The sequence below is a fragment of the Chenopodium album genome, chromosome 10, assembly GCF_948465745.1.
Source record: "Chenopodium album chromosome 10, dcCheAlbu1.1, whole genome shotgun sequence".
Classification (NCBI taxonomy): Eukaryota; Viridiplantae; Streptophyta; class Magnoliopsida; order Caryophyllales; family Amaranthaceae; genus Chenopodium; species Chenopodium album.
In genome coordinates, this window is record NC_137843.1 from 10,958,279 (window position 1) to 10,971,255 (window position 12,977).

Sequence of the window (12,977 nt, forward strand, 5' to 3'; positions counted from 1 at the left end):
TTTTAACAAAGATACTGCGAGTTTAAAGCTAGTTGTTTTAGCAACACAACCATACATAAGAATTGTCCCAAAGTAACAACCAAATTGTAATTTACAAAGTTGAAATTTATTTTAACCGCCAAATTAACCGCCAAAAAATACCTAAACATATACATGGTGCCAAGGAAATTTACAAAATTACAAGTTTAGAATAATTTTTTTTGATTTTTTTACTACTTAATTAATAGGTTAAGCGTGTCGGGTTCGGTTAACGAGTTGTCGTTCAACCCATTTATATAATCGGGTTATGCGTGTTGGTTTCGGGTTGAAAATTTCAACCCAAACCTAACCCTTTAATTTCGTGTCGACCCAATTATGTAAACGGGTCGAGAATACTTGATCCAAACCCGCTTATTTCGTATCGGGTTATCGTGACGTGTCAGCTTTTGACAGCCCTAGATATAACTATCATTTTGTCTTCCACAAACCTTGATATGTTGCTGGCTACACAATGTGGCCAGTCAACATAAGGTTACTCAATTAATGCTATAGGGGTTACTTAATTATAAGGGTTATAAAGATTACTTAATTAGATTTGTAGAAGTTACCTTGTGAGTGTTGTAGGGTTATAAAACGCGTTATTCTTCCGTACATTAACTTTTTTATGAGATAATCACCGTTTAAACAAGTAGAACTCTGAAAGATGGAAAAAGTACCTTATGAAATACGAGTACGATCCCTTATAAGAAGAGGGAAGGTGCGAGTGGGGGAGGGAGGCGCCTAAACGAAAAAGGCAAAAATAAATTAGTGCATTTGAAGTTGACACTTTTCATTTTTTTTTTTTTTTTTCCTTCCTTTCTTCTTTCCACCTTTTAGCCACTCCCCAATTCCATATTTTTATTTTCAATTTCTCGCTAATTTGACAGGACTCACTCACATCACCCACCCTTCTCTCTCCTAAAAGTTCCCTCTTTACGCGTTCCTCCCTTTCTCCCATTTTTCCCCTCTTTCCCAAACCCTAAATTCCCCTCTCTCCTCTTTTAAAAAAAAAAAAAAAACCAGAAAAATTATTAGTGTTCGAACTATCTCAATAAAATCCCAATCCGACTCAATCACTTATGGACTCGGACTCCAACAAATCCGACCCTCACGACCCAACTTGGTCGTCTTTACCCTCCTCAGACTCCACCTTCTTCTTTACCAGAGACGACGACAACGAGTTGCACAACACCCACATAATACCCGACTTCACCTGGTCATATAACTCATCAGACCTATCAGCTGACGTGGAAGGTTACCAACCGTCCGATCCTCCGACAACAACAGCAACAGCAAGTGGTAGTAGTGATTCTCATCTGTTACTTGGTGATCAAACCTCCGACATCATGCCACCGAATCCTTCGGCATCCTCGAGCTCATCCGAAGATCTCGCCGATAAAAACACCGGTAAAGCGCCGGCATCAGCGGCAGCAGTAGCTGACACTTCGTGAGTGGCGATCACCGTACACCACTCACTATTTTTTTTTAATATAATTTTGATTAATTTTATCATTTCTTTTTTTGGTAAAAATAAATAAATAAAAATTCTTTTCATTGGAGGTGAAGTCATGGGGTCGGGTAAAGTGAATACACTAAAATTTAGGGGCTTTTTTGGGATCGATCATATTAAGGTACAAAAATAATTAAAAATAAAAATTAATTGGTGGAGAGAGAAAGTTACCCCGCCGTCATTGCGGCGGGAATGGTGTGGGAAACAGGCTTCCTCCCATTTTTATTAATCTGTATTTTTTTTTTTCAATTTTATTGAAAACATAATAGAGTACAGTACTAAACACAGAATAAATCCTTCATTTTTTAAAGTCTTTTTTTTAATTAATTTAATTTATGATTATATAATGTGGTGCATAAAATTCTGCAAGTTGGTTTGCAACTCGTGGGGAATTAAATGGATGGTATAAATATGTAATGAAAGAATCATTTCAATTTTATGAAGGTGATGAGAGGGGGGGTATATTATAGTGCACATGGGTGTTAAAATATGAGTATAATTGTACTTTGATAATGATATGATATGATACGATATGAAATGAATACGAATGAATTATGTTATGAGTAGTGTAAGAAAGGCGTGCGTTTGAATTTAATAAAATTTAATAAATGTTTAATGTTTGATGTTTAATCATGCTAATATGCTAGTGTTTGGTGGGAGTATGTGGTCTCGCTTAATTAATTTTTAGGTAGTGGGTTGTTAATTTTGCTTAGCTTGTGTCACTTGTATGTATATAATTATGTGTATGTGGTCCATAATACTAGCCAAAACAAGATTTTTGAGATTAGATTCTTGGTTTGGATTTATTAGACCAAATAGATTACTAGCTTGGTCTTTGTTAATTAATACCTAATCATTCAAACAGCTTGCTTGGTACCTTAGCTTGCTTTAGAATAGAATGTATTCAGCATTTATTAACTCTTCTTCTCTAAATATGTTTTTTCTTTCTTCTTTCTTGAAATCTAGTTGTTCTCTTTCTTTAAGATTGAATCAAACATAAAGGGATTCTTATGACTATGAGGTAAACTTTTTTTTTTTTTAATTTTTAATTTTTTACGATAACATTGTTGATGTGGTATTATTTTAGGTGTCTGTTTTCTATTTAAATTTCAAAATCTTCCTTCTTTAGAGTTTTGGTCGAGTAACACGGTCGGGTGGTGTTACCATAACTAGCATGATGTCCAAGATAATGTAACTAGGTGGCTTCGTCGTTTTTTTTTCCTTCTTTGACTTCTAAGACCTTTGTTGTTAAATTATAGCCACTAATAACTTCAAGACTTCTACAATTCTATACATAAAAGATGTATTATGATCATATATTTTTTGGTAAATAAAGTATTAGGGTCAATCAAAGTAGCTTTTCTTAGTCATAATATATCTTCCACCTTGTTTCTTTATTCATCAAAAGATCAGCCACCCTAGGCACCGCCCTCTCTACCTTTTTTTACCACTTGATGATGCTTATCTTCACTTTAACACTACACTATAGTTTCCTCCTACTCAAGTCTTTGCCACAAACATCACAACGATTTCATTTATATATTGAATTTTATCTAATGTTTTGTATTGCTATCGCGATGTTAGTTGCTAGTGCAAATTAAAGCTGAGTATCGGCCTCGATCTATTACTTTGTCTAATAAGGGGGAGACATGAAACTTCTGAACTTTGCGTATGTGTGCGTGTGCTTGTGTAGGAGAGGTAAAGGTGGAGCCTTGGAGGGGTATATGAATTCACAATGAGCCACATACTAAAAGTAATGCAATGCTAAAAGTGTTTGGACCTAACTAAGTCAGCCTTTAATAAAAATTTGGACCGACCTAAGACAAAAATACAAAGTAAGAATTCCTTTTTTAAGAAGTTGATTAAACAACTCAAACTCCTTCAATTCACATATTATAAATACAAAGTTATCCCTATAAAAAGATGAATATGGTTTTCTAGCATTTTTTTTTTCCTTTGGGTGTGGAGGATGGTGTGCTTTATTGTACGTAAGTTAAAGTTTAAAAATGTATATATTTGAATGATTTTAATTTTATATAACCATGGAGTTCATGCTTTTAATCTTAAGCTAGCTAGTCTAGTGTTATTGATGATCGTGTGTGTAAATGTTTGTACCAGTACGAAGGTGAAGAAAAAGGGGCAAAAGAGGATAAGACAACCGCGATTTGCATTCATGACAAAGAGTGAAGTTGATCATCTTGAAGACGGCTATAGATGGAGAAAATATGGCCAGAAGGCTGTTAAAAACAGTCCATTTCCCAGGTTCATCTCTACTTATATACTTTTTATCATTATAATTTCTATCTTAATGTGATTCCAAAAATGTCATTCAAGCATGAGTTATAAAAAGAACAACAAACTCAAATTCCTTGTTTATGATTTGATTCAGCATCATAACTATCTCCTTCATTTACCTTTTCTTTTCTAGGACTAATTCCAGACAAAGAGAGTATTTGTCCGACCTAGTAATCTCATAAAGATTTAATGTTGCTACTATTATCTTGCAAATTAGATAATTAATTCATTATGATATACGGAGTACTCTGTATGTGCGCTTTATTGGTGCACAATGAGCATCTTACATATGTCCATATAGTTCAGGCGTCCGTAGTGTAATCTAAATTGATTTTAAGACTATATTTTTCGTTATCTACATGTTTGTGGTGTTGGTAATGGTATTTCTATACAATTTCCTAGATTCTAGTTAGGGAGGGAACAAACTTATCCTTATAAAATTAAATAGAAAAAAAAAAAAAGTTTGTTGATTATTGGTTTTACAAAGCTAATTGGAATCGAATTTAGTTTAGGTGCAAGTCAGGTGTAATGTTTTTAGTTGTATGTAAAATACATCTTTAAATATCCCAATTTGAGAAATGTCTTCTTTCTTTATTCTATTTTTTATTGTTAATTATTACTATACTTACTAAATAGAGTATACATATATACGGAGTCATCCATGATGTTGAATGTGCTCAATTATTAGATTTCACACATATTTCGTTGGTATATTCCCATTTTCTAGCATTTTTTTTTACAAAGTTTTCAATTGATTTTAATTTATTTATTTAAAAATTGAAAATAATGTATACTTACTTTTTAGGCCTAATGGAGTCACAATAATGTACCAAAGAAGAAAGAAACAAAATACTCCTATATGTAATTGTATAGAATTTGTTTCTTGCATGAAAAAATTACAAAAAAAAAAAAAAAAAAAAAAAAAAAAAAAAAAAAAAAAAAAACAAAATCTAACATCTCTATTTTCTGTCCTCCTGATCAGTATCACTCTTATGAGTATATATTTTGTAAATCTATTTAAGAATATATGCTCTAAACTACTTCCTCTCTTCAATTCAACATTCTCAGAGAAGAACTTTCTAAGATGCTTTATGTATATTTGCCAATCTGGAAACAATTATATTCCTTGTCCAGCAAATTTGATTGCTATCTATATGGCTGGCTCGAACTTAGTTGTTCGATTCGTTATATCCCAGAATCATATTCATCTTAATTATATATGCAATCAATAGGCATATAATCGACATATAGATTCGTTGTAATAGTGTTTATGTGTTGATTTTGAGCAAGCTTTAATTTGGTTGAGACAGTTTCACACTAATTTGATTGATGAGTAACATTTGGAGTTAACAAAAAAAAAGCATCATGTGCTTAATTATATATGTATATTACTAAACCGCGTAACTAGTCTTGTGTATGTTATTGTGAATTGTGATGTATTTGTAGTCTCAGAGTCATATTAAACATTGCCAATGATATACAAGTTTTACATGTTATGTCTTGTGATAGCCTAAAAAAATTAGGTTAAATGTTGTTAAAAGTGTGTTAATTTTCACCATAGCAAAAGGAGCTAATTAATTACAGACTATATCTTCTTGTTTTGATTGTTACAGGAGCTATTATCGGTGCACAAACAGCAAATGCGCCGTTAAGAAGAGGGTGGAACGCTCCTCAGAAGATCCTAGCATAGTGATCACAACTTATGAAGGACAACATTGTCATCATACAATTGGATTTCCAAGAAATAGTGGGTTTCTTAGCCATGAAGGTGCCTTTCTTGGGCACTTTGCACCTCCTATGTCGTCTCATCATCAATCGCCGTTTCTCTATCAAGGAATGCAATTTTCACATGACAATTCAGTTACTAGAAGCATTGCACAAGCTTCAATTAGTAGTGCTACTGTGCAGCAGGCTCATCATCAACAACAAGCTCCAAGCGACACCACGGATTCACCTTCGTCGGTTTCTCAACAACTGCCGCCTCTTAGTAGTGGTGAGGGATTGCTTGGGGATATTGTGCCTCCTGGAATGAGAAATCCTTGAGTTGGAGACTAACAATGCAACATATATATGGTATGTATATTGCACTATTTTGCTTGGAAGTTATGATTTGGAATGCAATCAAACTTTAGTAGCTTACAAAATTGATATTATGTGATCACAATATATAGCTTATGTCAACATAATTGAAGTCAAATTGGGCTAATTTATCATTTAGCTATTGCCATTTTGCTTATTTAGGGAAGCAATATTAGTTTATTTTTGGACTTCGAAATAGGTTTTTTTTTCAAGTGCATTGGTTTTCTAACTTGTAGACTGAGCCAAAAAAGCTCGTCATATATCAACGGTATCCTAACTTGTTTAGAAGACCGCTCCACATTAGTGGTGCTTTTCCCTATTTCTACTAGGGGACATATTTTGCTGCTAAGACTTTTCCTTGTATAGAAGTCGTTGATTAATAAATACTTTTTTTAAGGAAAAATTGTAATAAAGAGTTGGCAAACCATGCTAAGAGAATCTATTATTTACTTGAAATTGGACCTTTGGTAAAGATTTGCTTCAAGCTAGCTAATAGAAAATGCCATTGTTTATCTTTTTCGCTGTAGTTTTATTTGCTGAGCTTAATTCTGAATTTCATAAATTACCATATTCCTTATTACACCAACAAAAAGGCTAAGCTGCTAGAAAAACTTTAGCTTTATTGTTCATGGTCATGGTACGGTAACTAGCATAGAGTATACATTGTAATAAATTATTTGTGGCACGCCTAGGAGTAGATAATGGTTTGATGATTAAAAAAAAAAAGGCTAATTTTAAACAAATTATATTCTTTCCATCTTGGAGTCAAATGTTAGGAAGAAGTGCTCCATTATTCCTAATCAACTGCGCTGCTACTTTTTTTTTTTTTTTCAAACTTTGACTTATTATACATCAATAATATATACTAGTATATTGAAAATGAAGATCATATATTTTTTTCAATTTAATTTTTGTATGTTTTTGTGTACTATATATTGCTAAGGAAAATATGCTTAAATTGTGGGGTGATATGAGGATGTTAACTTGTTTAGTTGGTTGAAATTACAAGTTAAAGGCAGTAGTCAAGGGTTAAAACCTAGTATATATATCGAACTTTTGTACTATGTCTATATCATATGCCTTTTAGCACTCTCTACATCAACAATTTAATATAATTTGGCATATTTACTCGATTTACCTTGTCAACCAATAATTCCATAGAAATTCTTCAACCTTGAAAAAATGAAAATTTAATACTTCGTATATTACTAGAGTTATATCCCACTACATAATAATTTTTGTCTTGTCGGAGAAAAAAAATATATATAATTTTTGAATGTTTCATCAATATATCTTGTTAAAGATTGACCATGATCAAGTTCAACTATAAACTTAAATGGGGAAAATCAATTATTATTTGTAATTGTAAGTAAGTAATTATGATTAAGTTAGTGTTGTATAATAAAGAGATTATTTTAGAGAAATTATGTAATATCCTAGGATTCTTCTTATTAAGTTTGTAGCTTATTATCCATATCATATGTCCCTAGCAAATGAATACATCAAATCAAGAAACAAAATACTCCAATAATACTCCTATACTATATGAAAAGATACAATTAAAATAGTGAGATGATCAATTATCAATTGGCTAACAATAGACCAATAATATTATGGTAGGGCAAACTTAACTATAGTTTGTGATGTCAACTGTTAGTTTGTTTCCTCGGGGCCATGCACCATGATATATATAAAATATACTATATTTGGAGTAATGTATATTATTATACTATATATTTTTTTATTTCTTGTCTATGAAGATCGGTATATCAAGTCAATCAAGATTTTCTTTGTCTTTTCTATTTGCCTACCTCCCTTTTTTTGTGGCTTTTATGCTTACAAACTTTGTTTGAAAAAAATTATTCAGGTTGACCAAATTAAGAACCCATTTCGCACATATTTTCAAACAACATTCACCCACAATTTAGGTGTTGTTTTTTTTTTTTTTTAATTATGTTATTTGGCATTAGAATTTAGAAATAGATTAACTGAGTGAGAGTTATGTGTTGATTTGGTAAAACAATTAGTCGGCAAGTCACCAATTGGCCCCCTAAAGAATATAGGTATTCTTTATCTATGTTCATAATTCTGCTGAAAACCAAAAAATAATATGCAACTATTTGGAAAAAGATATCTCTATTCTCTATAATCTATCTATCAAGATGACACACATTGACTACGGATGTGCATGCACCTCATAGCTAATGTATGACCAATGCATGTACCTGGAATAGTACGTATCACTCGTATTATAATCATAGATACAATATACAAATATATTCCGGGAGGGGGGAAAGGGGGTATGATATAGATTCTTATTAGTGGAATACGCTAGTAGATGTATTTTAATATGTGTCGTTGTCAAATATTTAATCAATTTATGTGCATACACTTCTTATGTTGATGTATGACAGATGCATATAAATATTGTACCATCGCACGTTACATATATTTGTGGATACACTATACATATATCAAACGTACGATATAGATCCTTATTGGAGTACGCTTGTAAATCATATTTTATGTCTCACAGTCTAAGATGGGATATTTATTTAGATTTGAAATGATCTACAATTCTACATACATGGTCCAAGTTCAAGGTTTTTAATTCATTTGTCATACTAGTTGGCCCTTCATTGCGCTGAAAAAGCAGTCTACTTAAATAAAAGGGGGCTTAAAAAAGGACTACTTTGGATAATGGTTGAAGATTTAGTTCCAAGATTTATTGCACCAAAGCTCCATTGACTAGTCACCTTTCCATGAGATTTAATTTGCTTTTTTCCACCACAACTTTTGGGTGACTATATCTGCAGTACTCCATTATATTATCCCACCTACTTTTCCTTCCCTTTGCTATTTTTTTTTTTTTTTTTTTTTTTTTTTATTACATAGAACTGTAATCTAGAAACTCCTTTTCAATCACGTTCTTATATCATAAATCTTGCACTTTTTATTTTCCATCACAAGTGAATTTCTATTTACATGATGATTACTTGGATTGAATGAATTAGTTACCATTAGCATATGCATGCATGGACAGCTATATATTCTTTAACTTTTTTACGTGTTCTTTCTATCTGTTTATGTTACTACAAATTAATTTAGAACTGCATAATAACTTAATGTATTGATCGGTGAAAGTGATGTGCAATTCAACATAATAGTTTTACATTTTGTCTCCCTAAGTTGTATATGTCGTTGTTGTTGTTTATTCCTTGTCTTAGAAAGTCACAATTGGCCGATCATCATACTCATCAAGTGTTATTTGTCTATTTAAATTAGAAATATTCTCTTCCATTGTTGTTAAATTTGGTGAGATTTTTCATTGGTTTACATTTTGCGTAATATATGAGATTTTTCATTGGTTTATATGTAGTATGCATGTCTCCTTCAAAAAAAAAAAAAAAAAGGTAGTATGCATGTGATAATTTTTGCCCGGTTCAATAATTAAATTCATAATCCATCATATATTAGGGTTATCTCAAAACAACAACAACAACCAAAAAAAAAAAAAAAAAACGCGTGTAATATAGAGTTTCCCACTTTCCCTTGACATTTGTAAGGAGGTATTATATTTTAGCAGAATAACAAACCATGTTGAATTTATAATTCCTCAAATCATACTTCTTGCACAAAAATGTGTAAAGTATTATGAATTTAACACTTCCTTTGTCTCTCAAACATTGTCCCATCTTCTTTTTTTACCTTATAAATATTTGTATTAAGTGGATAAGTAGATTTGTCCTTCAACATATGAGATCGATGCTGATTAAAGTAGAAAGAATATAGATCGCCGGGAGACTGTACCATTTAATAAAAAGAAAGATTGTACTATGTTTAGCACTGTCAAAACGGTTTGACAGTTCGGTTTCGGTTCGGTTTAAAATCGGTTCGGTAGTTAATCGGGTCGGTTTGGAATCGGTTTAATTGTCTCGCAGGTCGGTTTTGGTTCGGTTTAAATAGTTATCGGTTCAATTCGGTTTCGGTTTATTCTTAAACGGTTTTAATTCGGTTCGGGTTGTAAATAGTCCGGGTAGTAAACGGTTCGGTGCAGGCGGGTTGCGGTTTGTTAACGGTGTGGTGTAAACGGTTTTTATCCCGGTTCAAACAGTTTCGGGTTGGAAACGGTTTCGGGTTAGAAACAGTTCGGTTCTTTTTTGGTTCAGTTTATAACTGGTTTGGATCTTTTTCGGTTCAGTTTTTAACTGGTTCGGTTCTTTTTCGGTTCAATTTATAATTGGTTCGGTTCTTCGATGGTTTAACCACTTTAACGTTATTCATATCGGTTCCATTTCAAATTTACTAAATTACGGTTCGGGTCGGTTTTCGGTTTCAAAAAATAAATTGTTTATCGAGTTGTTTGGATTCGGGCAGTTAAATGGCTTTGGTTTGAAATTTGATAGTACTTGCTAACCTTTTGCGTTCACAAGTTTTAAATAAAGTCGGCAAGTCGCGAATCATTTCATATTTAGGCAACATATTATAAACAAATTCTCATTTATTTTATAAATACATATTATGTTCTGTTTCAAGTTTAGTCATACTGATTTTACTAGTTTATTACGAAGTAGATTATAAGAGTTAGTGTATTTTATAAATACATATTATAAGAGTTAGTGTATTAATGTATTATTGTTATACAATTAGGTTATTATATGCTTCTTATTTAATCATTTATATACTACGCATACAATCATAATCATGACTTGATGAGTTCTTGACTTTTTGTGAAATGGAAATTTGCAATTTGGTAATTCGATACTTGATTAGTCAACAAGACTGATAATTATGACTCGTTTATCATTATATATTTTCATGAAATTATGAAGATATTACAAAGTGCTTTGATTTGTATAATGAAAGAAAACACTAACGACTAATTAACAAGGTCATATTGATTAGTTCAATCGATCATATGTACACATTATTAACACGTAGTATCTAACCATCTCAATATCTCATAGATAAATATTCGTATCATCGTTATTCGTATGTATTAGTACAAAGTTATAGCTCATTAGTGATCTTTTTAAATTAATCTATTTATACATTTTATTAATATAACGTTTTTATAATTTTTACGTGTATGAAAATAAAAATATACTAGTAGATGTTTTAATACGTGTCTTGGGCACTGATCCCGATCAAATGGGGCAAAAAAATACTAAAGAATTGAGGGAATAATATTTTTGTAGATGGATGTACAACACACAAACACACACGGATCACCACTCTCAACCATAGATTAAAAAATCAATGGTTAGATTCTTTCTCCCACAACACACATGGATCACCATTCTCAACCATAGATTAAAAAAATCAATGGTTAGATTCTTTCTCCCACAACACACACGGATCACCAATCTGAACCATAGATTAAAAAATCAATGGTTAGATTTACATGAAACCACTCTCACCCTTTTGAAACCCTTTCACTCTCACTCTCACTTTACCACTCTCACTTTACCACTCATCCTCACGGCGCCTCTCCTTCTCACGGCCAAGCGCCTCTCCGTCTCATCGCCTCTCCGTCTCACGGCGCCTCTCATTCACGGTGTTTGCTGTCCTGAGTAACTTGACTATCTTTGGTTAATTTTATCAAATCTGGTGTTATGGATGTGCCCTTAATATGTATTTTTTTTACCCCCTTCTGTTTGAAGCATTTGAAATTTGCTTAATGTGAATTTGTGTTTCTCAATATGGCATTTGCAATTGGTCTTTATGTAGTCCTTTTACCCTTTGGAAGTGTGTACCTGCTGAGTCTCCTTTTGCGGATGTGAAGGAAGTTTGGTCTGTAAATCTATGTTGGCAACTTCTCAGGTACTGTGTGGTGCTGAATTAGGTAATTTGTACTTGTTTTCTTATCCTTTCCTACTTAGGATTACTTTTATTATAAATATGGACGAGATAAAGGAAGATTAGAGGTTTAGACCAGTGTTTAATTTATGTGAAGGAGGGAGGGTAAATGTTAAAACTTTTATGTCAAACTTAACTGTGAACCAATGGAAACTATTCGAATGAGGGAGGTTTTGTGCTACTATTAATCTATTATACTTGAATACGGTTTGTAAGTGAAGTTTTGATTACTAACGGTTTGTAAACGGTTCGATTTAGAAGCGGTTTGGTTCATAAACGGTTCGGTTTATAACCAGTTCGGTTTACAATCAGTTCGGTTTTTAAATGGTTCGATGCAAACGGGTAGCAGTTTGCTAACGGTTCGGTGTAATCGGTTTTTTTGCCAGTTTAAACGGTTTCGGGTTGGAACCGGTTTCGGTTTAGATACGTTTCGGTTCTTTTTCGGTTCGATTTTCATTCAGTTCGGTTTATATACGGTTCGGTTTGTTAACGGGTTCGGTTCTTAAACGGTTTACCATTACTCGGGTCGATTCGATTTCGGGTTTACTTAAATACGGTTCGGGTCGGTTTTCGGTTCCAAAAAATTCGGTTTTTAATCGGTTCGGTTCTCATTTAGGTCGGTCGGTTTCGGGCAGTTAAACGGTTTCGGTTTGAAATTTGACAGCACTAACTATGTTAATAAAAAGTAAATAAGTGATCTAGTGATCTTTAACGGACAACCAAAAAAGAAAAATAGAGTAATATTTAGGAGACTAGTGAGGGGAGTACATGTACGTACGAGCTAGGTTATTCAAAATATAAACACTAATGAAGGTATGCATGTTTGTTGGTTGTGATTAGCAGGTTGTATATGTAATTGCATGGCTCATATGATGATGAGGATGCAGTACAAGTACACTTAATTAGCTTGGAGGTTCAAGATTAATTAACAGTACATGGTAATTATTTATTATCCCTGTTGATGATCGTAACACAGCAACAGCACAATTAATTGGATCTTCCATTATTTTCATGAAACAATCAACATTATTATCATATTTTATAATCAGAGTGAGATTATTATTATTATAATTGTTATAATCATATGGTCTCACCTCACGACATAGGATTGCATGTCGGTTGTTAATTTAAATATCCCTAGCACTTCTAGCAGGTATATATTTTATAAAGTGCAGATCTCTTAACAATATTTTTTATTTATCCTCTTTATTCTGTT

General features: G+C 32.5%; 1 protein-coding gene across 1 annotated transcript; it reads left to right on the forward strand.

Moving 5' to 3' along the window:
• The first annotated feature begins 866 nt into the window (after positions 1–866).
• LOC145562234 (putative WRKY transcription factor 57) lies at positions 867–12,977 on the forward strand. Its single transcript, XM_081622444.1, has 4 exons — positions 867–1,465; positions 3,647–3,790; positions 5,437–5,896; positions 12,605–12,977. The coding sequence occupies exons 1-3, from the start codon at positions 1,098–1,100 to the stop codon at positions 5,864–5,866; spliced, it is 942 nt and encodes a 313-aa protein (XP_081478570.1). The 5' UTR covers positions 867–1,097; the 3' UTR covers positions 5,867–5,896; positions 12,605–12,977.

Bases quoted from the DNA above. Each gene is read 5' to 3' on its own strand.
- LOC145562234 (XM_081622444.1), top strand. From the start codon at position 1,098: ATGGACTCGGACTCCAACAAATCCGACCCTCACGACCCAACTTGGTCG. The intron at 1,466-3,646 runs GTGAGTGGCGAT...TGTTTGTACCAG, and splicing joins GCAGCAGTAGCTGACACTTC to TACGAAGGTGAAGAAAAAGG. The intron at 3,791-5,436 runs GTTCATCTCTAC...TGATTGTTACAG, and splicing joins AAAAACAGTCCATTTCCCAG to GAGCTATTATCGGTGCACAA.